Source organism: Bufo bufo, chromosome 8, assembly GCF_905171765.1.
Source record: "Bufo bufo chromosome 8, aBufBuf1.1, whole genome shotgun sequence".
NCBI lineage: Eukaryota > Metazoa > Chordata > Amphibia > Anura > Bufonidae > Bufo > Bufo bufo.
The window spans coordinates 62,579,944-62,604,595 of record NC_053396.1 but is presented as its reverse complement, the minus strand read 5'-3'; the positions used below and the strand labels follow the sequence as shown (position 1 = coordinate 62,604,595).

At 46.8% G+C, this 24,652-nt stretch overlaps 1 protein-coding gene across 4 annotated transcripts in view; it reads left to right on the top strand.

Annotated features, from left to right (window-relative positions):
* The window catches only part of LOC120977987 (H(+)/Cl(-) exchange transporter 5), a 216,644-nt gene that overhangs the window by 5,291 nt on the left and 186,701 nt on the right, over positions 1-24,652 (top strand). For 2 of the 4 annotated variants that reach the window (XM_040406194.1, XM_040406193.1), the window contains exon 2: positions 19,488-19,649. In XM_040406194.1, coding sequence (XP_040262128.1) covers positions 19,505-19,649 — 145 coding nt within the window. In that variant the 5' untranslated portion in view covers positions 19,488-19,504. Of the gene's footprint in view, positions 1-15,511; positions 15,669-19,476; positions 19,650-24,652 lie in introns of those variants that run through there. The other 2 variants (XM_040406195.1, XM_040406196.1) reach the window with 2 other exon arrangements.

Here is a 24,652-nt window from a genome sequence, read left to right as displayed (position 1 = left end):
AAAAAAATGAACGGCACAGATTTCTTCATTCGCATCGATCAATGTGGATGAAAAAATCTCTGCCAAAAAAAGAAAAAGGAGGGGAAAGGCGTCTGCCAGGACATAGGAGCTCCGCCCAACATCCATACCCACTTAGCTGAATAAATCATTGCCGGGATTTTTTTTTTTTATATATATACAAAGTGTTTGCCAAAGTATATGAACACCGCCACCTCCTCAGCTCATATGCCTCGGCAAACGTATCTTTTACTGCAGAGGAGAAATCTCGTCTTGCAGCGCCGCATACACCGACTTACGTGTAATCTGACAGCAGCGCAATGCTTCTGTCAGAATGCACATCAGTGCTGCAGCTAGTCGATCGGTTGGTCCACCTGAAAGGTAAAAAAAACAAAACAAAAAAGAAAAAACCAGGCCGCAACGCAATAATGCTACTTTCACACTTGCGGCAGAGAGATCCGGCAAGCAGTTCCGTCGCCGGAACTGCCTGCCGGATCAGGCAAAATGTATGCTAACTGATGGCATTAGTAAGACTGATCAGGATCCTGATCAGTCTTAAAAATGCCTGATCAGTCGAAAAAATGCATTGAAATGCCGGATCCGTCTTTCCGGTGTCATCCGGCAAAAACGGATCCGGCATTTATTTTTTCACCTTTTTTTCAGTCTGCGCATGCGCATACCGGAAGGACGGATCCGGCATTCCGGTATTCTGAATGCCGGATCCGGCACTAATACATTCCTATGGGAAAAAATGCCTGATCCGGCATTCAGGCAAGTCTTCAGTTTTTTTGGCCGGAGATAAAACCGTAGCATGCTACGGTTTTCTCTTTTGCCTGATCAGTCAAAACGACTGAACTGAAGACATCCTGATGCAAACTGAACGGATTACTCTCCATTCAGAATGCATGGGGACATACCTGATCAGTTCTTTTCCGGTATAGAGCCCCTGTGACGGAACTCTATGCCGGAAAAGAACAACGCAAGTGTGAAAGTAGCCTAACTTTATTAACTTTAGAACAGAACATATTAACTTTTTAAACTTTTTTACTTACCGGTAATTTTTTTTTTGTTTAGTTTTTTTTTACCTTTATAGAACAAACCTCTCCTTCCCCATGGGACAATGTGCAAAGCGCAAATCGCCCAAAGATGTGGCGAAGTACGTTATGCACTTTATCCCAGGTGAAAGGAGAGGTTTGCAGCAGCTGTGAGTAAAAGGGCCCTAATAGCCCTGTGTGCCTGTCCTGTGAGATGCAATCCCTATGCTAGGTGTACCTGTGTGTGGTACTTCCGGAAACACTCACCTAAGCATAGGGCAGGGTGGTCAGGACAGTCAGGACAGAAATAGCGGGTGTCAAGCCTTATTCCACTCCTGCTACAGACACGACATTTTTTTCGGGGTGGCGGTTGGGTTGAGGTACCAGCAACGACACTGGGGAAATGTCGCTCGTGTAGACGGCTAACTACACTGGTGGATGGGGCCACGGAACCTCCTGGGTAAAGGAGGTTCGCGATGATCTCTTCCTGTAATTTGAGGAAGGATCCTGTTCTCCCAGCCTTACTGTAGAGAACAAAACTATTATACAGCGCCAATTGAATTAAATATACAGACACCTTCTTATACCAGCGTCTGGTTCTGCGGGAAACTAAATAGGGAGCCAACATCTGGTCATTGAAGTCCACCCCTCCCATGAGCGCATTATAGTCGTGGACTGAGAGGGGCTTTTCAATGACACGGGTTGCCCTTTCAATTTGGATTGTCGTGTCTGCGTGAATGGAGGAGAGCATGTAAACGTCACGCTTGTCTCTCCATTTCACCGCGAGCAGTTCTTCGTTACACAAGGCAGCCCTCTTCCCCCTTGCAAGACGGGTGGTTACAAGCCGTTGGGGGAAGCCCACAGGCTCAAATCCGTTCTAGAAACAAATGCCTAAAGAGGGCCACACTTGTGTAAAAATTGTCCACATAAAGATGGTACCCCTTGCCGAATAAGGGTGACACCAAGTCCCAGACTGTCTTCCCACTGCTCCCCAGGTAGTCAGGGCAACCGACCGGCTCCAGGGTCTGATCTTTTCCCTCATAGATCCGAAATTTGTGGGTATAGCCTGTGGCCCTTTCACAGAGCTTATACAATTTGACCCCATACCGGGCACGCTTGCTTGGGATGTATTGTTTGAAGCCAAGGCGCCCGGTAAAATGTATTAGGGACTCGTCTACGCAGATGTTTTGCTCAGGGGTATACAAATCAGCAAATTTCTGGTTGAAATGGTCTATGAGGGGCCGAATTTTGTGGAGCCGGTCAAAAGCTGGGTGGCCTCTGGGACGGGAGGTGGTGTTGTCGCTAAAATGCAGAAAACGCAGGATGGTCTCAAATCGTGTCCTGGACATAGCAGCAGAGAACATGGGCATGTGATGAATTGGGTGCGTTGACCAATATGACCGCAATTCATGCTTTTTTGTCAGGCCCATGTTGAGGAGAAGGCCCAGAAAAATTTTAAGTTCGGAAACTTGGACTGGTTTCCACCGGAAAGGCTGGGCATAATAGCTTTCCGGGCTTGCGGTTATAAATTGTGTGGCATACCGGTTTGTCTCTGCCACGACTAAGTCCAAGAGCTCCGCAGTCAAGAACAGCTCAAAAAATCCCAGGGCCGAACCGATTTGAGCCGTCTCAACCCGAACTCCAGACTGGGCGGTGAAAGGGGGAACTACTGGTGCGGCTGAAGTTGGTGACTGCCAATCAGGGTTTGCCAGCACCTCAGGGATTCTAGGGGCTCTACGGGCCTGTCTGTGCGGTGGCTGCGACGGGGTAACTACTGCACGTGCCACCGTACCAGCTTCAACTGCACTTCTGGTGCTCGCCACGTCACCATGTTGTACGGCAGTGCTGGTACTAGGTCCAGGAAGGTCTGCGCTGCTGGTGTATGCCTCACCACGTGATCCGGCAGCGACAGCCCCACTCTGCTGCTCTTGAAGCGGATCCTGCGTAACCTGTGGTCTAGCGACACGGGGCCGGGTACACCTGGTGCTGTCAGGGACCTCCACCTCCTCGTCGTCCGAACTTTGGGTCAGAGAGCCACTGCTTTCCACAGGTTCATATTCTGACCCGCTAGATTCGTCAGATGAGGGTTCCCACTCCTCATCCGACTGGGTCAGAATCCTGTAGGCCTCTTCAGAAGAATACCCCCTGTTTGACATTTGGACTACTAAATTTAGGGGTATTCCCTGAGACTACCCAAGAAAAAAAGCAAGCCTGTCTTACAAATGGGAGGCTAGCGAAGTACCGGAGGCCGCTGCGATTGATAAAAAAAATATCAAAACTGATTTTTTTTATCAACGCAGCGCTTGTAAAGTGAATGTGCAGTGATCAAAAAATAATAATTTTTTGTCACTGCGGTGGGGCGGGCGTGGGTGAACGCACGTGTGGGCGACCGATCAGGCCTGATCGGGCAAACACTGCGTTTTGGGTGGAGGGCGAACTAAAGTGACACTAATACTATTATAGATCTGACCGTGATCAGTTTTGATCACTTACAGATACTATAAAAGTACAAATGCTGATTAGCGATACTCTAATCAGCGAATAAAAGTGACTGCGGTGCGGTGGGCTGGGCGCTAACTGACGCTAACTACCTAACCAAGGGCCCTAAACTATCCCTAAAACCTAACAGTCAATACCAGTGAAAAAAAAAAGTGACAGTTTACACTGATCACTTTTTTTCCTTTCACTAGTGATTGACAGGGGCGATCAAAGGGGTGATCAAAGGGTTAATTGGGGTGCAGGGGGGTGATCTGGGGCTAAGGTGTAGTGTTTGGTGTACTCACAGTTCAGTCTGCTCCTGTGCTGGATCCAACCGACGAAAAGGACCAGCACAGGAGCAGACAAGCCATATAACAGATCATATTTACTAATATGATCTGTTATATGGCTTGTGATTCGATTTTTTTAAAAATCAGCAACCTGCCAGCGACGATCATTGGCTGGCAGGTTGCTGATGCAATTCTCCTCGAACATTTGCCGGCCCGCGATGCGCATGCGCGGGCCGGCTGTGACCGAAATCTCGCGTCTCGCGAGAGGACGCGCCGGCGCGTCCACTCGGAATGAAACAACCACCTCCAGGACGCGTCTGTGCGTACAGCGGTCCGGAGGTGGTTAAGGACCACAGGTTTATACCCCCCTAGTGACCAGGCCCTTTTTTACAAATCGGCACTCCACAACTTTAGCGGTTTATTGCTCGGTCATGCAACTTACCACCCAAATGAATTTTACCTCCTTTTCTTCTCACTAATAGAGCTTTCATTTGGTGGTATTTCATTGCTGCTGACATTTTTACTTTTTTTGTTATTAATCGAAATTTAACGATTTTTTTTTGCAAAATAACATTTTTCACTTTCAGTTGTAAAATTTTGCAAAGAACAACACATCCATTATATACATTTTTCTCTAAATTTATTGTTCTACATGTCTTTGATAAAAAAAAAATGTTTGGGTAAAAAAAAAAAATGGTTTGGGTAAAAGTTATAGCGTTTACAAACTATGGTACAAAAATGTGAATTTCCGCTTTTTGAAGCAGCTCTGACTTTCTGAGCACCTGTCATGTTTCCTGAGGTTCTACAATGCCCAGACAGTACAAACACCCCACAAATGACCCCATTTCGGAAAGTAGACACCCTAAGGTATTCGCTGATGGGCATAGTGAGTTCATAGAACTTTTTATTTTTTGTCACAAGTTAGCGGAAAATGATGATTTTTTATTAATTTTTTTCTTACAAAGTCTCATATTCCACTAACTTGTGACAAAAAATAAAAACTTCTATGAACTCACTATGCCCATCAGCGAATACCTTGGGGTGTCTTCTTTCCAAAATGGGGTCACTTGTGGGGTAGTTATACTGCCCTGGCATTCTAGGGCCCAAATGTGTGGTAAGAAGTTTGAAATCAAAATGTGTAAAAAATGACCGGTGAAATCCGAAAGGTACTCTTTGGAATGTGGGCCCCTTTGCCCACCTAGGCTGCAAAAAAGTGCCACACATGTGGTATCGCCGTACTCAGGAGAAATTGAGGAATGTGTTTTGGGGTGTCATTTTACATATACCCATGCTGGGTGAGATAAATATCTTGGTCAAATGCCAACTTTGTATAAAAAAATGGGAAAAGTTGTCTTTTGCCAAGATATTTCTCTCACCCAGCATGGGTATATGTAAAATGACACCCCAAAACACATTCCCCAACTTCTCCTGAGTACGGAGATACCACATGTGTGACACTTTTTTGCAGCCTAGGTGGGCAAAGGGGCCCATATTCCAAAGAGCACCTTTCGGATTTCACCGGTCATTTTTTACACATTTTGATTTCAAACTTCTTACCACACATTTGGGCCCCTAGAATGCCAGCGCAGTATAACTACCCCACAAGTGACCCCATTTTGGAAAGAAGACACCCCAAGGTATTTCGTGATGGGCATAGTGAGTTCATGGAAGTTTTTATTTTTTGTCACAAGTTAGTGGAATATGAGACTTTGCAAGGGAAAAAAAAATAAAAAATCATCATTTTCCACTAACTTGTGACAAAAAATATAAAGTTCTATGAACTCGCCATTCCCCTCACGGAATACCTTGGGGTGTCTTCTTTCCAAAATGGGGTCACTTGTGGGGTAGTTATACTGCCCTGGCATTTTCCAGGGGCCCTAATGTGTGGTAAGTAGGTAAATGACCTGTGAAATCCGAAAGGTGCTCTTTGGAATGTGGGCCCCTTTGCCCACCTAGGCTGCAAAAAAGTGTCACACATGTGGTATCTCCGTACTCAGGAGAAGTTGGGGAATGTGTTTTGGGGTGTCTTATTAATATACTCATGCTGGGTGAGAGAAATATCTCGGCAAAAGACAACTTTTCCCATTTTTTTTTATACAAAGTTGGCATTTGACCAAGATATTTATCTCACCCAGCATGGGTATATGTAAAATGACACCCCAAAACACATTGCCCAACTTCTCCTGAGTACGGCGATACCACATGTGTGACACTTTTTTGCAGCCTAGATGCGCAAAGGGGCCCACATTCCTTTTATGAGGGCATTTTTAGACATTTGGATCCCTGACTTCTTCTCACGCTTTAGGGCCCCTAGAATGCCAGGGCAGTATAAATACCCCACATGTGACCCCATTTTGGAGAGAAGACCCCCCCAAGGTATTTAATTAGGGGCATGGCGAGTTCATAGAAATATTTTTTTTTTGGCACAAGTTAGCGGAAATTGATATATATATTTTTTTTCTCACAAAGTCTCCCTTTCCGCTAACTTGGGACAAAAATTTTAATCTTTCATGGACTCAATATGCCCCTCACGGAATACCTTGGGGTGTCTTCTTTCCGAAATGGGGTCACATGTGGGGTATTTATACTGCCCTGGCATTCTAGGGGCCCTAAAGCGTGAGTCTGGAATATAAATGTCTAAAAATTTTATGCATTTGGGTTCCGTGAGGGGTATGGTGAGTTCATGTGAGATTTTATTTTTTGACACAAGTTAGTGGAATATGAGACTTTGTAAGAAAACAAATAATAATTTCCGCTAACTTGGGCCAAAAAAATGTCTGAATGGAGCCTGACAGGGGGGTGATCAATGACAGGGGGGTGATCAGGGAGTCTATATGGGGTGATCACCCCCCTGTCATTGATCACCCCCCTATAAGGCTCCATTCAGATGTCCGTATGTGTTTTGCGGATCCGATCCATGTATCGGTGGATCCGTAAAAATCATACGGACATCTGAATGCAGCCTTACAGGGGGGTGATCAATGACAGGGGGGTGATCAATGACAGAGGGGTGATCAGGGAGTCTATATGGGGTGATCACCCCTGTCATTGATCACGCCCCTGTAAGGCTCCATTCAGACGTCCGTATGCGTTTTGCGGATCCGATCCATCTATCAGTGGATCCGTAAAAATCATGCGGACGTCTGAATGGAGCTTTGCAGGGGGGTGATCAATGACAGGGGGGTGATCAGGGAGTCTATATGGGGTGATCAGGGGCTAATAAGGGGTTAATAAGTGACAGGGAGGGGGGTGTAGTGTAGTGTGGTGCTTGGTGCTACATATTGCTGAGCTACCTGTGTCCTCTGGTGGTCGATCCAAACAAAAGGGACCACCAGAGGACCAGGTAGCAGGTATATTAGACGCTGTTATCAAAACAGCGTCTAATATACCTGTTAGGGGTTAAAAAAATCACATCTCCAGCCTGCCAGCGAACGATCGCCGCTGGCAGGCTGGAGATCCACTCGCTTACCTTCCGATCCTGTGAACGCGCGCGCCTGTGTGTGAGATGACGCCAATCGGCGTTAGCGTAGCCTGGGAGAGCCGCCGCAATGACGCCTTTCGGCGTTACATGTGCGGCAAGCGGTTAAAGAGGACCTTTCACCAGAGGAAAGCCTCTAAACTAACTATACAGAGGTGTAGAGCGGCGCCCAGGGATCCCCCTGCACTTACTGTTATCCCCGGGCGCCGCTCCGTTCGCCCGGTATAGCCTCCGGTATGTAAGTAGTTAGGCTCCACCCACTTGATCCTGCCGGCGTCTTCTTCTCCTATGCTGTAGCGCTTGCCAATCGCAGCGCTCAGCTCATAGCCTGGCTCATTGCCAGATCCGACGTTTAGCTTTTTCAGAGTGGTTACCATGGCTGCCGGGACGCTAAGGTCCTGTTTGCCATGGTAAAGTGTAATGGGGAGCGGGGGAGCAGTATACTTACCATCTGTGCGGCTCCCGGGGCGCTTCAGAGTGACGTCAGGGCGCCCCACGTGCATGGATGACGTGTCGCATGGATCACGTCATCCATGCGCATGGGGCGCTCTGACGTCATTCTGGAGCGCCCCGGGAGCCGCACGGACTGTAAGTATACTGCTCCCCCGCTCCCCACTACTACTACTACGGCAACCAGGACTTTAATAGCGTCCTGGGTGCCATAGTAACACTGAACGCATTTTGAAGACGGATCCGTCTTCAAATGCTTTCAGTTCACTTGCGTTTTTCCGGATCCGGCGTGTAATTCCGGCAAATGGAGTACACGCCGGATCTGGACAATGCAAGTGTGAAAGAGCCCTAAGGGCTCTTTTACACTTGCGTTGTCCGGATCTGTAGTGTACTCCATTTGCCGGAATTACACGCCGGATCCGGAAAAACGCGTAAGAAAGCATAATTTTTTCTTTCCGGATGCGTCTTTCCGGCTTTTTTGGTAAGAGACTGATCTGGAAATCCTGAAGCCAACATCAATGTTTTTTTTTCCGGATCCGTCGTACGGATCCGGTATGGGGCCGGATCCGTACGACGGATCCGGAAAAAAAACGTTGATGTTGGCTTCAGGATTTCCGGATCAGTCTCTTTTCGTGCCAGCCAAGTCCTTCCTACTTCCTGGCGCAGACGCATCTTCCGGATCCGTCGTTGCATCGTAACAACTGAAGATGTTAGGACGGAATAATACATTTCAATGGGCTATTATTTCGGATCCGTCGATGCGGCTAGTGTTCAGGATTTTTGACCGGAGCAAAAAGCGCAGCATGCTGCGGTATTTTCTCCGGCCAAAAAACATTCCGGTCCTGAACTGAAGACATCCTGATTAGTGTAGAGCGAACTTCTGTTTTAAGTTCGGCGTCTAAAGTTAGCGAAGAATCCCGATATGGATTCCGATTTCCGTTGTGGTCCGTGGTAGCGGAATCAATAATGGCCAATTATTGATTCCGCTACCACGGACCACAACGGAATTCGGAATCCATATTGGGATTCTTCGCTAACTTTAGACGCCGAACTTAAAACAGAAGTTTGCTCAACACTAATCCTGATGCATCCTGAACGGATTTCTCTCCATTCAGAATGCATGGGGATAATCCTGATCAGGATTTTTCCGGCATAGAGCCCCGACGACGGAACTCTATGCCGGAAAACAAAAGCGCAAGTGTGAAAGAGCCCTTAGGCTACTTTCACACTTGCGGCAGGACGGATCCGACAGGCTGTTCACCATGTCGGATCCGTCCTTCCGCTATTTCGCCGTGCCGCCGGACCACCGCTTCGTCCCCATTGACTATAATAGGGAAGGGGCGGAGCTCCGGCGCAGCACAGAAGTGCACGGCGAAAGGCCGCCAGACTAAAAGTCCTGCATGTCTGACTTTTTGGGTCCGGCGGCTTTCGCCGTGCACTGCCGTGCTGCGCCGGAGCTCCGCCCCGTCCCTATTATAGTCAATGGGGACGGAGCGGCGGCACGGCGAAATAGCGGAAGGACGGATCCGACATGGTGAACAGCCTGTCGGATCCGTCCTGCTGCAAGTGTGAAAGTACCCTAAGGCTTCGTTCACATCACTGTTCCAGAACGGAAAGGACGGATTTGGCACATAACGGAGCCTAAGGACCCCATAGACTATAATGGGGTCCATTATGTTTCCGCTCAGAAGATGATTTTGGAGCGGAGACAAAAGTTGTGCATGCAGGACTTTTGTCTCCACTTCAAAATCATCTTCTGAGCGGAAACATAACAGACCCCATTATATTCTATGGGGTCCTAAGGTCTCAGTTTGGCGTCAGTTATGTGCCTTCTCCGTCCTTTCCCTTCTCCTGCTCCTAAACGGAGCAGGAGTACGGAAAAGGCTGAACGGTGATGTGAACTCAGCCTAAGGGTACTTTCACACTAGCGTTTTTCTTTTCCGGCATAGAGTTCCGTCCTAGGGGCTCAATACCGGAAAATAACTTTTCAGTTATATCCCCATGCATTCTGAATGTAGAGCACTCCGTTCAGGATGCATCAGGATGTCTTCCGTTCAGTCCTTCTTACGTTTTTTGGCCGGAGAAAATACCGTAGCATGCTGCAGTTTTCTCTCTGGCCAAAAATCCTGAACACTTGCTGGAATGCCGGATCCGGCATTAATTTCCATTGAAATATATTTGTGCCGGATCCAGTGTTCTGTCAGAAAACCTTAAATTGTCAGATTCCTTTACCCCACGTGACTTCTGGGGGTGTGTGCCTTTGCGCAAGTACCAGGGCATGTGTAAGGTAAAATCACAGTGAGCGTTGACTCATGGACGTGCGCACAGACACCGCGAGTGCACTCTCAGGTAAGGAGATGTGACGGTCTTTTGTCTTGTTAAATCTCCTTACCCTCACACTGCGCACGCGTGGATTGTAAAATCTCCTTACCTTCACTACACAGCGCACTTCACATTCATTACTGTCTGGTTTCAATCTGTGTGTGCGCAGTGTGAGGGTAAAGAGATTTAACAAGACAAAAGACCGTCAGATCTCCTTACCCCTGAGAGCGCACGCGTGGTTGGGTGCACGTGCGGTGTTCGTGCGCGCGTCCATGAATCACTGCTCACTGTAATTTTAACTTACCAATACCCTGGTACTGCGCTTGCGCGGAAGCGCTGTGCCGCGGTGCTACACTTCCGTGGAGGCGCACACCCCCTGAAAGTCACGCGGGGTAAGGGAATCTGACGAGTTAAGGTTTTCTGGCAGAACATCGGCCCCAAGTGTTCGGGCAAAATGTATCTGTTCTTTCCGTCCGCGCATGCGCAGGCCATTAAATACCGAATCCGTTTTTCCGGATGACAACCGGAAAGACGGATCCAGTATTGCAATGCATTTGTGAGACTGATCCGCATCCGGATCAGTCTCACAAATGCATCCATTTGCGTCCAGATTGCCGGATCTGGCATCCTGCCGGAATCCTCTGCCGCAAGTGTGAAAGTTCCTTAAGGCTATTTTCACACTGGATCCGGCAGGGTTCAGCAAAAACGTTTCCGTTACTGATAATACAACCATCTGCAGCCGTTATGAATGGATCCGGTTGTATTATCTTTCACATTGCCAAGACGGATCTGTCATGATCTTCATTAAAAGTCAATGGAGGACGGATCCGTTTTCTATTGTGTCAGAGAAAATGGGTCCGTCCCCATTGACTTGCATTGGGGATCATGCCGGATCCATCTTGCTCCGCATTCCAGGGCAGAAAACAAACTACATGTTGCAATTTGCTCTCCAGTCTGGGAACGCAACCAAACGGAATGCATTTTGGAGCATTCTGTTCAGTTCAGTTTTTTTCCCGGTATTGAGCCCCTATGACTGATCTCAACACCGGAAAACTAAAACGCTAGTGTGAAAGTGGCCTAAGTCAGTCGGTGTGTGAGAAAATAGATTCGGCACCATTGTGTTTCATGCCCCATCCGTATCTGGTGTAATGAATAGGGACAAAACTGAAGTGTTTTACCCCGTTTTTCAGATCCCATGATGGAAAACACTGATGTGAAAGTAGCCTTATCATTGGTGGACCTGCTGTATGACCATGTGGCCTTGCACTAAGGCTACTTTCACACTTGCGGTATCGGGGTCCGGCAGGCTGTTCCCCACCAGCACTCTGCGTTTTTTGCCTGACCGCCTCTCGACATGTTTGCCGTGCTGTGGCTGGACCTCCGGCCTGCCCCCATTATAGTAAATGGGGCCGGAGTGGACTTCTGGCGGCACGGTGGGCTAGCATTAGCACGGATCTGGCAGGCTGTTCTCCCGCTGGAACAGCCTGCCGGACCCTGCTAGTGCAGGTGTGAAAGTAGCCTAAGGGTCCATTCACACGTCCGTTTTTTCTTTCCTGATCTGTTCCGTTTTTTGCTGAACAGATCTGGACCCATTCATTTTCAATGGGTCCTGAAAAAAATCAGACATTGAGCTGTCCGTTTTTTTTCCAGGACCCATTGAAAATGAATGGGTCCAGATCTGTTCAGCAAAAAACGGAACAGATCAGGAAAGAAAAAACGGACGTGTGAATGGACCCTAAGGGCTGTTTCACACGAGCGAGTCCATTGCGGGAATCCCGCTCCGTGTGCGAGTGTGATCCTCCGCTCTGGACTTGCAGGAGCGCACGGCATATCATGATTTATAATGCTATGTGCCTCTGCTTGACCTTATTTCTACAGAATCATACTGACAGATTTATGTCACTATGTCGTGCCTCGTCTCCTGATTTTGTGATGCCGGCCTCATCTTTTCTCTTTTCCTGGCATTTACTTACAACCCCTTCCCTTTACAAGGGTTGTCGGTTTCTGTTATCGTCTTTGGGGTTTTTTCCTTTCAATAGGGCGCTTATCTTCATCACCTGTTTTGCGCTGAGGGGAGGCCTGCTCCCTTCTCATGTGAGCCTTGCTATGGCTTCCCTCACTCGTTTATCCTTCAATGAGTCCATGTTCCCTTGTTCCCCTGGCCTGTCAGGGGTTGACCTCAGGGTGTTTGTGCTTTTGCCTGAGTCAATTAGAATGTTGGGTAGCTCCACTACGTGGAGCTGTCCTACTTTCTCTCTCCAGCCTTTGGCGGAGCTCGGTGTTTCTCTTTTGCCGCCTTCTTGCATTTGGGTCCTTCTCCCAGGCGTTTGTCCTGGAGTGCGGGCAGTCTTCGCTGTTGCTTCATTGGGGTTTCTACCTTATTATGAGGCTTCTTGCCTATTCTTTGCTTTCCCCCTGTTGGGTCACGTGGTTCTCCCGCACCTGTATGCCCAACCGGTGGCATGGCTGGCCTTTTCCCACCCTCAGGGACTGCTTTGGGATGTCCCATGGTGCTGTGTCCCCCAATGCCATGCACGAGAAAATTGGATTTTTTTGTACTCACCGTAAAATCCTTTTCTCGTAGTAGGCATTGGGGGACACAGATCCCACCCTATGTTTTACTTCCGCTTCTCCGGGCTGGTCTCTTGATCTTTCCCAGTACGGGAGTTGTTGGTTCCTTGCCTTTCTTCTCTCTCCTACTGCTTTTGGTACAAACTGAGCTGCCTAGTGTCTGTGGAGAGGGTTTAGCCCAACGGGGAGGAGCCAACACTTTTTTTTATGTCTAGTGTAGCCTCCTAGTGGTAGTTGGACATATACCCATGGTGCTGTGTCCCCCAATGCCTACTAGGAAGATAAGGATTTTACGGTGAGTACAAAAAATCCAATTTTTTGTATTGTGACCCTCAACACCTCTCTGAAGCTGGAACCTGCAACTTGTGATTAATGGTCCCTGTACACGGGACAACGATCTACCAGATTGTCAGGAAGGAAGTGTTCCTTCCCGACGATCTGCCAATGGTTAGCAGAGGGGACCAGTGGGGAGGCGTGATCGCTAATGCCATCTCGTTGTTTCCCAGGGGCAGATCGTGTTTACACAGCACAGTCTGCCACTGGGAAACGATCTTTTGTGCTGCACAAAAGATCCAATTGCCCATTTAACAAGCGTTTTTCTCGTTCATGGGGTAATCGGCGGTGTATTTAGGCCCCTTTCACACGGGCGAGTATTCCGCGCGGATGCGATGCGTGAGTTGAACGCATTGCACCTGCACTGAATACCGACCCATTCACTTCGATGGGGCTGTTCACATGAGCGGTGATTTTCACGCATCACTTGTGCGTTGTGTGAAAATCGCAGCATGCTCTATATTCTGCGTTTTTCACGCAACGCAGGCCCTATTGTAGTGAATGGGGTTGCGTGAAAATCGCAAGCGTCCGCAAGCAAGTGCGGATGCGGTGCGATTTTCACGCACGGTTGCTAGGAGACCATAGGGATGGAGACCCGATCATTATTATTTCCCCTTATAACATGGTTATAAGGGAAAATAATAGCATTCTGAATACAGAATGCAAAGTAAAATAGCGCTGGAGGGGTTAAAAAAAAATAAAAAATGTAACTCACCTTAGTCCACTTGCTCGCGCAGCCCGGCATCTCCTTCTGTCTCCTTTGCTGAACAGGACCTGTGGTGACATCACATGATCCATCACATGATCCATCACATGATCCATCACATGATCCATCACATGATCCATCACATGATCCATCACCATGGTGATGGATCATGTGATGACCGGAGTGACGTCACCACAGGTCCTGTTCAGCAAAGGAGACAGAAGGAGATGCCGGGCTGCGCGAGCATGTGGACTAAGGTGAGTTAAAATTATTTTATTTTTTTTAAACCCCTCCAGCGCTATTTTACTATGCATTCTGTATTCAGAATGCTATTATTTTTCTTTATAACCATGTTATAAGGGAAAATAATACAATCTACAGAACACCGATCCCAAGCTCGAACTTCTGTAACGAAGTTCGGGTACCAAACATGCGCGATTTTTCTCACGCGAGTGCAAAACGCATTACAATCTTTTGCACTCGCGCGGAAAAATCGTGGGTGTTCCCGTAACGCACCCGCACCTTTTCCCGCAACGCCCGTCTGAAAGAGGCCTTACACTGCCAGATAATCGCTAACGAGCATTACTAGTAACGCTGATTAGTGATCATCTGTTCAATTGTCATCTCGTGTAAAGGGCCCTGTATGAAGCACTGAGCTATCGCACTAATCAGCATATTATGACCCTCAACACCTCTCTGAAGCTAGTAGCGGCAACTTTTGATTTAGGAAGCACAGGGACATTGCATTGTATTGTATTGTAACCCTCGACACACTCTGTAACTGATGCCTGCAGTCCATGAATGAGGGAAGCAGAGGGACTGCCAGAGTGGTATTCGGAACATTGTGACCCTTAAAGTGGTTTTCTGGTTATATAACTTTTTTTCAACTCCTGCAGCGTTGGTGTGTAGGTGGTGCACTTAAACTAACCTAAAACATATCGGCCTGTGATGTGACTCTGTTCTTAAATTATGCACCCCTTGTTCTTGAAACACAGTGGAGAGTGCATCCTCTGTCATGTGATGTTTGTGAGAAAGACAGAACAATACATACAGATGGATAGGAAAATGGTGAGAGATACGTAGTGACAGACATACAGACAGACTGGCTGAGACAGATTGACAGACACCCAGAAATATAGAAACAGACAAATACAGACAGACAACCATGTAAAAGGCAGACACCTACCAGCATCAAGACACAGAAAGCAGTTTAAAACAGCAAGTAAATGAAACAGATAAGGAAAGAGCAAGTGACCCTGAGGAAGATCTACACAAGCAAGTGGAAAAAACTGCAATAAAACCTCAACTTACTGCTACAGGCCAGGATTATCCAGCAAGTAGCTTCATGTGATTGAGGCCTCATGCACATGACAGTATTTTTTCACGGTCCGCAAAACAGGGTTCCGTTGTTCCGTGATCCGTTTCCGTTTTTGTTTCCGTGTGTCTTCCTTGATTTTTGGAGGATCACCAGACATGAAGGAAAGTGAAAAAAAATCTAAGTCAAGTTTGCCTTGCAAATGATAGGAAACGGGCGCGGACGCGCATGACAATCTTCTGTGCCTCTGTGTTTTTTCACGGACCCGTTGACTTGAATGGGTCCGCGAACCGTTGTCAGTGAAAAAAATAGGACAGGTCCTATTTTTTTTGACGGACTAGAAACACGGATCACGGACGCGGATGACAAACTGTGCATTATCTGAGTTTTCAACGGACCCATTGAAAGTCAATGTGTCCGCAGAAAATCACGGAAAACGGAACAACGGACACGGAACACAAAAACGGTCGTGTGCATGAGGCCTTAGAGCACAGCTCCCTTACATGCCTTGTCAGCTCCATCTCTCAGCAGACAGGCAGTTCAGAGCAGAGAAGCTCTGACCAGACCTAGTCCCAGGTGCAAGACAATGCACTTCAGAGAGCTGGAACTGAGCATGATTGACCAGCGGCAGGAGAGAGAAGATAGGTCGTAAATAAGGGATACAGGAGTATAAACAGGGCAGAGAAACTAAGAAGTAAGTAGATATTATTAGAGAACAGTGCTAACACTTTTATTACAGTATATGACATTTGTAAAACCTGCACAATGCTTTCAAAGCACACCCAATTTGCGGAACTGGAATATGCTCCTTTAGTAACAGTGCACAGGACAGACACAATTTCCATACCTGTGTGGCATAATAAGCTAGCTCTTTAGTTAAAGGGTTTTTTCAATCCTATAAAAAGCCCCCCTAATATGCCAGGCCCCCCACACTGAATATACTTACCTGGGTCCCCGCGCCGCTGCTTCTCCCCATACATGGATGAAAACATCCGGTGTCAGGGGGGAGCAGTCAATGGTAGGAAGGGACGGGGACAAGCATCCCTAGCGTCACCTGCGATGCTAGGTAGGCTCGTCCCCATCCCCGCCTGCCATTGGCTGTTCAGCACCGGAGAAGCAGCACCGGCAGTGCGGGGACCTGGAGCGGCGCAGGGGGTGGGTACCCAGGTAATTTTATTCAATGTGAGGGGCCCGGCATATTAGGGGGCATCTTATAGGATTGGATGACCCCTTTTAAATATGACATTTTATGCTATATTCCCTGTAACAAGGGAGATACCTCTGGTAAATCCGGCATTTCTAGCTGAAAGATGGAGAGAGTGGATACAAGTGGAGCTTTGCATGTAGAATCGGTGTTTGCCGCAGTTTTATTACTATATCTGCAGATTCTAATAGAGGGGTCATTTTGGGGTGTAATTACAGATCTTGTTGGTACTGAACGTATAATAATAGATAATCTGTGACCAAATATAGTGGGTGCTGTATTTTTAACATGTCTGACCAAATATTAGAAAGAATGGCTGCCCATACCGTCAATGATCTTATGTGCTATTACAAAGATAAATGTAGGAATATGTATGGCAGGTCTATTTTTGTGTATAGCTGATGGTATTTTCCCTAGGAGATATTGCACATGCCTACTACATGATTTTCACATCTTTGCCCTTTTATGCCACACACTTGACTCTTGTCCAGTAAGCACAGAATGTATTCAAGCAGCAGATTCCCAAAGTCTCCATATGGTACATGTTGGTATTCCCACACTTTTGTTTCATATAGACCAGGGATATGTCAGGGCCAACGTGCCCGTAGTTGCAGCCGAGCATGCTGTGTGTAAAATAACCGTGCATCTCTGTAATCTCTCTTCATTGAATACAGCAGGAGAGCTGTATTTATTAAAGGCTATGTACCGTACATCTTTGGACGCAATTTTTGTTTGATTGCATTTTACTTATTTTTTTGCTAAAATCATATTTTCAATTGGCCTTTATTAAAAATATTGAGCCATTCTGTCACAAAGGGTTAACTTTTTGTGACTGGTACTTTCCCTTTCACTTTGTGCAGATCCTCTAAAAACCCTTATCTCTAAACTACTAAGAGGTCATAAACCCTTATCTAAGCCAGAATGTGTATGAGTCAGGCTACTTTTACACTAGTGTTCGGGGCTCCGCTCGTGAGTTCCGTTTGAAGGCTCTCACAAGCGGCCCCGAACGCATCCGTACTGCCCCAATGCATTCTGAATGGATGCGGATCCCCTCAGAATGCATCAGTCTGGCACCGTTTGTCCTCCGCTCAGCAGGCGGACCCCTGAACGCAGCTTGCAGCGTTCGGGTGTCCGCCTGGCCGTGCGGAGGCAAACGGATCCGTCCAGACTTACAATGTAAGTCAATGGGGACGGATCCGTTTGAAGTTGACACAGTATGGCTCAATTTTCAAACGGATCCGTCCCCCATTGACTTTCAATGTAAAGTCAAAACGGATCCGTTGTTGGATGTTGTTGTTGTTGCTGGGCATAACATTTTCAATAGATGGTTCTGCAAAAAACGGAACGAATACGGATGCATTTTCGTATGTGTTCCGTTTTTTTTGCGGACCCATTGACTTGAATGGAGACACGGAACGTGATTTGCTGGCAATAATAGGACATGTTCTATCTTTCAACAGAACGGAAAAATGGAAATACGGAAATGGAATGCATACGGAGTACATTCCGTTTTTTTAATTTTGCGGAACCATTGAAATGAGTGGTTCCGAAAACGGACTATATACAGAACGCTAAAAACTGCCCGTACACAGGGAAAAAAAAAAGGTTGCGTGAAAGAGGCCTTAATGAGTGTTTATAATGTCAGAATGCAGACAGAAGAAGTCTGTCTGCTCCCCAGATGATAGAAATGGCAGAAAATCCACAGGCTGCTGGTTCAGCAAAAGGATTCCATATATATTATATATATATATATATATATATTTTTTTATAAAGCTTAATAGCCTTTAAGAAGATGCATCTTATTGAAATTTGTAGCAGAATTTACAGGAAAATATCAGTCTAGCACTTGGGGCTGAGATGTTTTCCCGGGTAAGACCTAGTGGCTATTCCAGCACAGAGCAGCCTGCCAGATCTCGCTGCTTAACTGGCTTGTTTCCGAAATAAATACCAGCTTTCAGCTGAACAAAAGACGTTGCATGCAACGGTATTGGCATCAGTTCAGGCTGCCGGATCTCCAAAATGGAGATGTGAATGCAGCCTAAAGATAATGATGACCTAGGGTTAGTTCATCATTATTTCATTAGGAGGGGTCCAAGTCGCACACCCTTGCTGATCAGCTGTTTCAGAGAACCGCTGCTGGCTCCTGGCAGCTTTCCAAGCACAGCTCCATACAGAGGTTAGGTAGCTCAGTGGTTAGCACTAGTGCCTTGCAGTGCTGGGGTCCTAGGTTCTAATCTTACCAAGAACAACCCCTGCATGGCGTTTGTATGTTCTCCCTGTGTTTGCGTGGGTTTCCTCCCACAATCCAAAGACATACTGATGGGGAACTGAGATTGTGAGCCCCATTGGGGACATCTGGCTGCTAATGTCTGTAAAGCGCTGAGGCATATAGCAGCTCTATATAAGTGCATAAAACAAATAAATAAAAATATCGGAAATCGGGCAATCCCTTTAGGGTACTTTCACACTAGCGTTACTCTTTTCCGGAATAGAGTTCCGTCAAAAGGGCTCTATGCCGGAAAAGAACTGATCAGGCATATACCAATGCATTCTGAATGGATAGAAATCCATTCAGTTTGCATCAGTATGCCTTCTGTTCAGTCACTGTCAGGCGTTTTGGCCGGACATAATACCGCAGCATGCTGCGGTATTATGTCCGTCCAAAATGCCTGATCAGTCACCGGAATGCCGACTTGCATTAGTGCAAAACAACTGAAGGACGGATCCGTCCTTACGGTCTTTGCATGCGCAGACCGGGAAAACGGTGGAAAAGACTGCAAGACGGATCTGTCCATCCGCATGACAACCGGAGAGACGGATCCGTTCTTGCAATGCATTTGTAGACTGATCCGCACCCTGTCAGTTGTCACACTGCTGTCAGTTGTCACACTGATCGGCGGATCCGGCAGGCAGCTCTGACGACGGAACTGCCTGCCGGATCACACGAACGCTCGTGTGAAAGTACCCTTAATTTGATTGTGTTGAGCCTTTTATTTCTGCTTCAGTGTTTGAAGACTAAGCAGGAAGCTGCTTTTACCACTTCTGACCTCTGTCAGTGCAGTGTGCTTTTTGTATGGCTTTCAATTTTTCTTCTGCTAGAAGGAATTTTCAGTTGTGTTCTCTTATGAAACTTGAGATAAGGTAAGTCACGCTGCACCTTTACATTGTGAATACATGAACGCTCCAGGACTTTGCTCTTCAGACAGCTATGCATCTACCTTCATATAAGTTGCAGCTATTTTCCTCTCTGCAATATGTTGAGTTTTAAATTTTTAAAAAAAATTTTTTCATATGACTGGTGAAAATCAGTTTTAGGTTTCACAGAGATGGACAACAAGGGATTTCGCCGCACCAGCCTCAGTAGTTTCCACAGCAACACGAGTGATGAAGATATGGTTGAAATTACAGATGCCACCTTGGATTTTGCCATGTCTGATGATGTTCCACCTATTGACCGAGAGATGGCTGAAGGTAATGTAAAGATTCTGGCATTAAGCTGTAGAAAGGTCCTCATTATACTCCAACTTCACAAGTAACGGTCATGTGCTTTGCATTCCATGACATCTCTCGCCACTCAATACATATCACTATGGACTGTAGCTATTATGCAGTAAATACTAGTCAATATGTGGCCCTCACCTTAGACTATTTAACATTCTATTCACCTATAGCAATAAGTTCACCTGTAATTTGTTGTGAGATTTCAGCGCTTAGACCCTCAACATACGCTAAGGGCTCATTCACATGGCCGTTCCGTGCATTGGGGGCCGTAGTGCTTCCGTAGGGTTACGTGCCTCCGTTCCGCTACTGACCTTCCGGATTGCAGACCCATTCCAGTGAATTAGTCTGCATCTGTGATGCGGGGTGTACACTGCTGAACAATGACTGTGTGAATGAGCACAAAGGCTGGGGCCAGGGCTACACGTTCAGAGGATTTTTGGAATTTAAGATTGTGCAATATAACAAGCACAAAATGTGCCACTTAACGCTGAATAAAGTAGAATTTGGTGTTCGTGTAAGGCTACTTTCACACTAGCGTTCGGGGCTCTGCTTGTGAGCTCCGTTTGAAGGGGCTCACAAGCGGCCCCGAACGCATCCGTACTGCCCCAATGCATTCTCAGTGGATGAGGATCCGCTCAGAATGCATCAGTCTGGCAGCGTTCAGCCTCCGCTCCGCTCAGCAAGCGGACACCCGAACGCTGCTTGCAGCGTTCGGGTGTCCGCCTGGCCGTGCGGAGGCAAGCGGATCCGTCCAGACTTACAATGTAAGTCAATTGGGACGGATCCGTTTGAAGATGACACAGTATGGCTCAATTTTCAAACGGATCCGTCCCCATTGACTGTCAATGTAAAGTCAAAACGGATCCGACTGAACTACTTTCACACTTAGAATTTTTTCTAAGCTATAATGCAGACGGATCCGTTCTGAACGGATCCAAACGTCTGCATTATAGAAGCGGATCCGTCTGTGCAGACAGCAGACGGATCTGCTCTGAACGCAAGTGTGAAAGTAGCCTAAGGCTACTTTCACACTTGCGTTGTTTTTTTCCGGCATAGAGTTCCGTCACAGGGGCTCTATACCGGAAAAGAACTGATCAGTTTTATCCCCATACATTCTGAATGGAGAGTAATCCTTTCAGTTTGCATCAGGATGTCTTCAGTTCAGTCGTTTTGACTGATCAGGCAAAAGAGAAAACCGCAGCATGCTACGGTTTTCTCTCCGGTGAAAAAAACTGAAGACTTGCCTGAACGCCGGATCCGGCATTTTTTCCCATAGGAATGAATTAGCGACGGATCCGGCATTCAGAATACCGGAATGCCGGATCCGTCGCTCCGGCATGCGCATGCGCAGATCGGTAAAAATGTACAAGACGGATCCGTCGGTCCGCATGACATGCGGAGACACGGATCCGTCCTTGCAATGCATTTGTGAGACGGATCCGCACCCGGATCCGTCTCACAAATGCTTTCAGTCAGCGGCAGATCGGCGGATCCGGCGGGCAGTTCCGACTACGGAACTGCCCGCCGGATCACACTGCCGCAAGTGTGAAAGTAGCCTAAGATGTGTTTATGTATCTGTATGTATTGTATTGGGGCTGTGATTGATTCTGTGTAGTTTTCTAATGTGTATTGTAGTTGTAATGTTTTGAATATCCATTTAATGCTCATAACAATCTTAGGCCTCATGCACACGACCGCTGTTCGGGTCCGCATCCGAGCCGCAGTTTTTGCGGTTTGGGTGCAGACCCATTCACTTCAATGGGGCCGCAAAAGATGCGGACAGCACTCCGTGTGCTGTCCGCATCCGTTGCTCCGTTCCGTTGCCCGTTTTGCGGACAAGAATAGGCATGTCTACAATGGGCCGCCCGTTCCGTGACTCTGTGAAGTCCGAGCCTATAGGTGGGTACTCTGATGGCCTGGGTTCGATCGTTGGGTCACTTGCCACCTCAGTGCCTGGCCCGTTCACAAATTATGTCATCAAGATTTTGTTTTCTGGCAGAATTAAAAGGTTTCTGTCTCAGGTTTGTTCCTGATTCTATGAAATTTGTATTTTTATCCAATGATAAATATCTGAGATATGTTGTCCTTAGACTTGGTCCCCCCCCCTAAATTATAATTTGGTACGTCTCCTTTCAGGAGGGAAGAACTGGAAAATAGGAATCAGATTTACCGGTAGTTCGCTTTCCAGAGATTCCCTCATGACAGCACCCGTACATTCCCTCCCTTACTAACTATTATGTAAATATTGCATATAAGATTTTCTGATGATTTTTAATGAATCAGTTGCATCCATCCTGGTGTAGTAATCTGGAAAAACACTGGTGAGTGGAGGTGGGAGGGACCTTTTTAACCTCTCTGTTTCCAAAAGGTCAAAGGGGAGCATCCTCCTGTTGTACTGTCATGAGGGAATCTCTGGAAAGTGAATTACCGCTAAGTCAAATTCCTATTTTTTTATTTATTTTTTAACCCTATGACTTATTTTCAATTTAAATCTCTATTTTTCTTATTTTGTTAAACTGAAAGAATACTAAGACACAATTCAGTGAAAGATTTTCTTTATAGAAATAAAGTTTCAACATATATAAACAATTCTTTGTGGGGTAAATAAAAAATAAAAAAATAAAAAACACAATTGCAATGTTTTTGGGGTTTTGACATCACGGCGTTCACTGTGTGCAAAAAATGACGTCCGTATTCGGTGGCTCAATATGAATACGGCGATACAAAATTTATATAATTTTTTTAGTTTTTGTTTTACTACTGTAAAAAAAAATATACAAACCTTTGAAAAAATCAACATTTTCTTTTGCATCGCCATTTTCATAACTTGCAATATCTTTTTTATATTTCCATCAACAGCTGTATTAGGACTTTCTTTTTGCGGGTCAAACTAGATTTTATTGGTACCATTTTTTTTTTGTGGTACGTATAACTTTTTTTAAAACCGCGGACAGCACACGTGTGCTGTCTGTTCCGTTGCCCTGCAAAATAAATAGTGCATGTCCCATTTTTTTTTTTTTCTAGTTTGCGGACAAGGATATGCTTTATTACAATGGATCCGCCAAAAAAACGAATGCCATACGGAACGTCATCCATTTTTTTTATTTTATTTTTTTCGCGGTTGTGCATGCATGTAGCCTTACAAATTTTTTTTTTTTGTGCTGGAAAAGGTGACCAAAAAAAGGTGAATTTTTTTTTTTTTTGCTTCACGGCTTTTTCATTTGCCATGCCCCCCACTGCTACTTTCAGTTCCTCCAATGTGATAGGCGACTCGAGACGATCTCGCTCCTCCCCCGGTAGCGTCCGCATCCTCTTTGCTGGTAGCAGCCGCATCCTCCTTTCATAAATACGCCCTTTCCTCATGTTGATTGACAGGACCAGCGAACGCGTTCGTCCTCTGGCTGGCCCTGTCTGCGTTCAAAATCTGGCGCCTGCGCCGTACTTGTCTTCAGTCAGCGCAAGCGCACTGAGAGGAGGACGCTCGCTCGGCCGCTCCATTTTTAGTGCGCCTGCGCATTGAGGATGGAGCGGCCAAGCGAGCGTCCTCCTCTCAGTACGCCTGCGCCGACTAAAGACAGGTACGGCGCAGGCGCCAGATTTTGGACGCAGACAGGGCCAGCCAGAGGACGAGCGCGTTCGCTGGCCCTGTCAATCAACATGAGGAGGGGGCGTCTTTGATAGGAGGATGCGGCTGCTACCAGCAAGTAACCGCCCTATTTGCTGGTAGAAAGCTCATTTTACATATTATAAAAGTCCGTTTTTTTAAGAAACTGCCCAACCAAAATGAGTAAGAGCATTATATATTGATATATCGCATTATAAGGAATTTAAGTTGCCAAAAAAAATAAAAATATGACTTTAGTGGGGTGACGGAAGCCCTTTAAGCCAGCCAGGCCCAGACTAGAGACTGTGAGACAGACAGTGTGTGGCGTGGCGTGGCCCTACCCTACCCTAACCTAACCTACCGATACCGAACAGACTGGACTGAGACTGACTGAGCCTGACCTAGTGGTGACGGTGTAGCAGGTTAACTTAATAATAATAAGGTACAACTTACAAGTAGTGACTAGTGACTGAGTGGACTGACTAAGTCTCTTTCTATTCTAACTAGAGAGATTAGATCTGACTCTGACTGAGTCTGAGAGGAGAGCTGACTGGCGGCTGCCCCTGAATCTTCCTGATTTAAAAGTTAAAGGGGTTCTGCACTTTAATTTAACTGATGATCTATACTCTGGATAGATCATCAGCTTCTGATCGGTGGGGGTCCCGGGTCAGACACCCGGGACCCCCGCCGATCAGCTGCTTAAGAAGGCACCGGCGCTCCAGTAGCGCCGCGGCCTTCTCACTGTTTACCGCCGGCCCAGTGATGTTACGACTAGTATCAACTAGCGTGGGCGGGGCTAAGCTCCATTCAAGTGAACAGAGCTTAGCCGCGCTCAGGCTAGTTGATACTAGTTGTGATGTCAGTCAGTGGGCCGGCGGTAAACAGTGAGAAGGCCGCGGTGCTGCTCGAGCACCGGTGCCTTCTCAAACAGCTGATCGGCGGGGGTACCGGGTGTCTGACCCCCGCTGATCAGAAGCTGATGATCTATCCAGAGGATAGATCATCAGTTAAATGAATGTGCAGAACCCCTTTAAAGTTAATGTCAGTGCAGCCTGGATGATTACAGTGTTTACTACTTTACCGTTTAGAGAAATCATGTTCAAATGTGAGTGGTGGGGAGGGTGATCTGTGGTCTGTGGATGTCATGAGCCTATACACTGTTATAGGGGGGAGGGATCTGTGGATGATTCTCTTATAGTGTTATAGGGAGGGGGATAGGGGGTCTCTGGATGTCATGACACTATTACAGGGGGGGGGGAATCTGTAGATGACACTGTTATAGGGAGGGGGATCTGTAGATGACACAGTTATGGGGGGGGGGGGGAAATCTGTGCCACTCTGTGGTTGACACTGTTAGGCTCCATTCAGA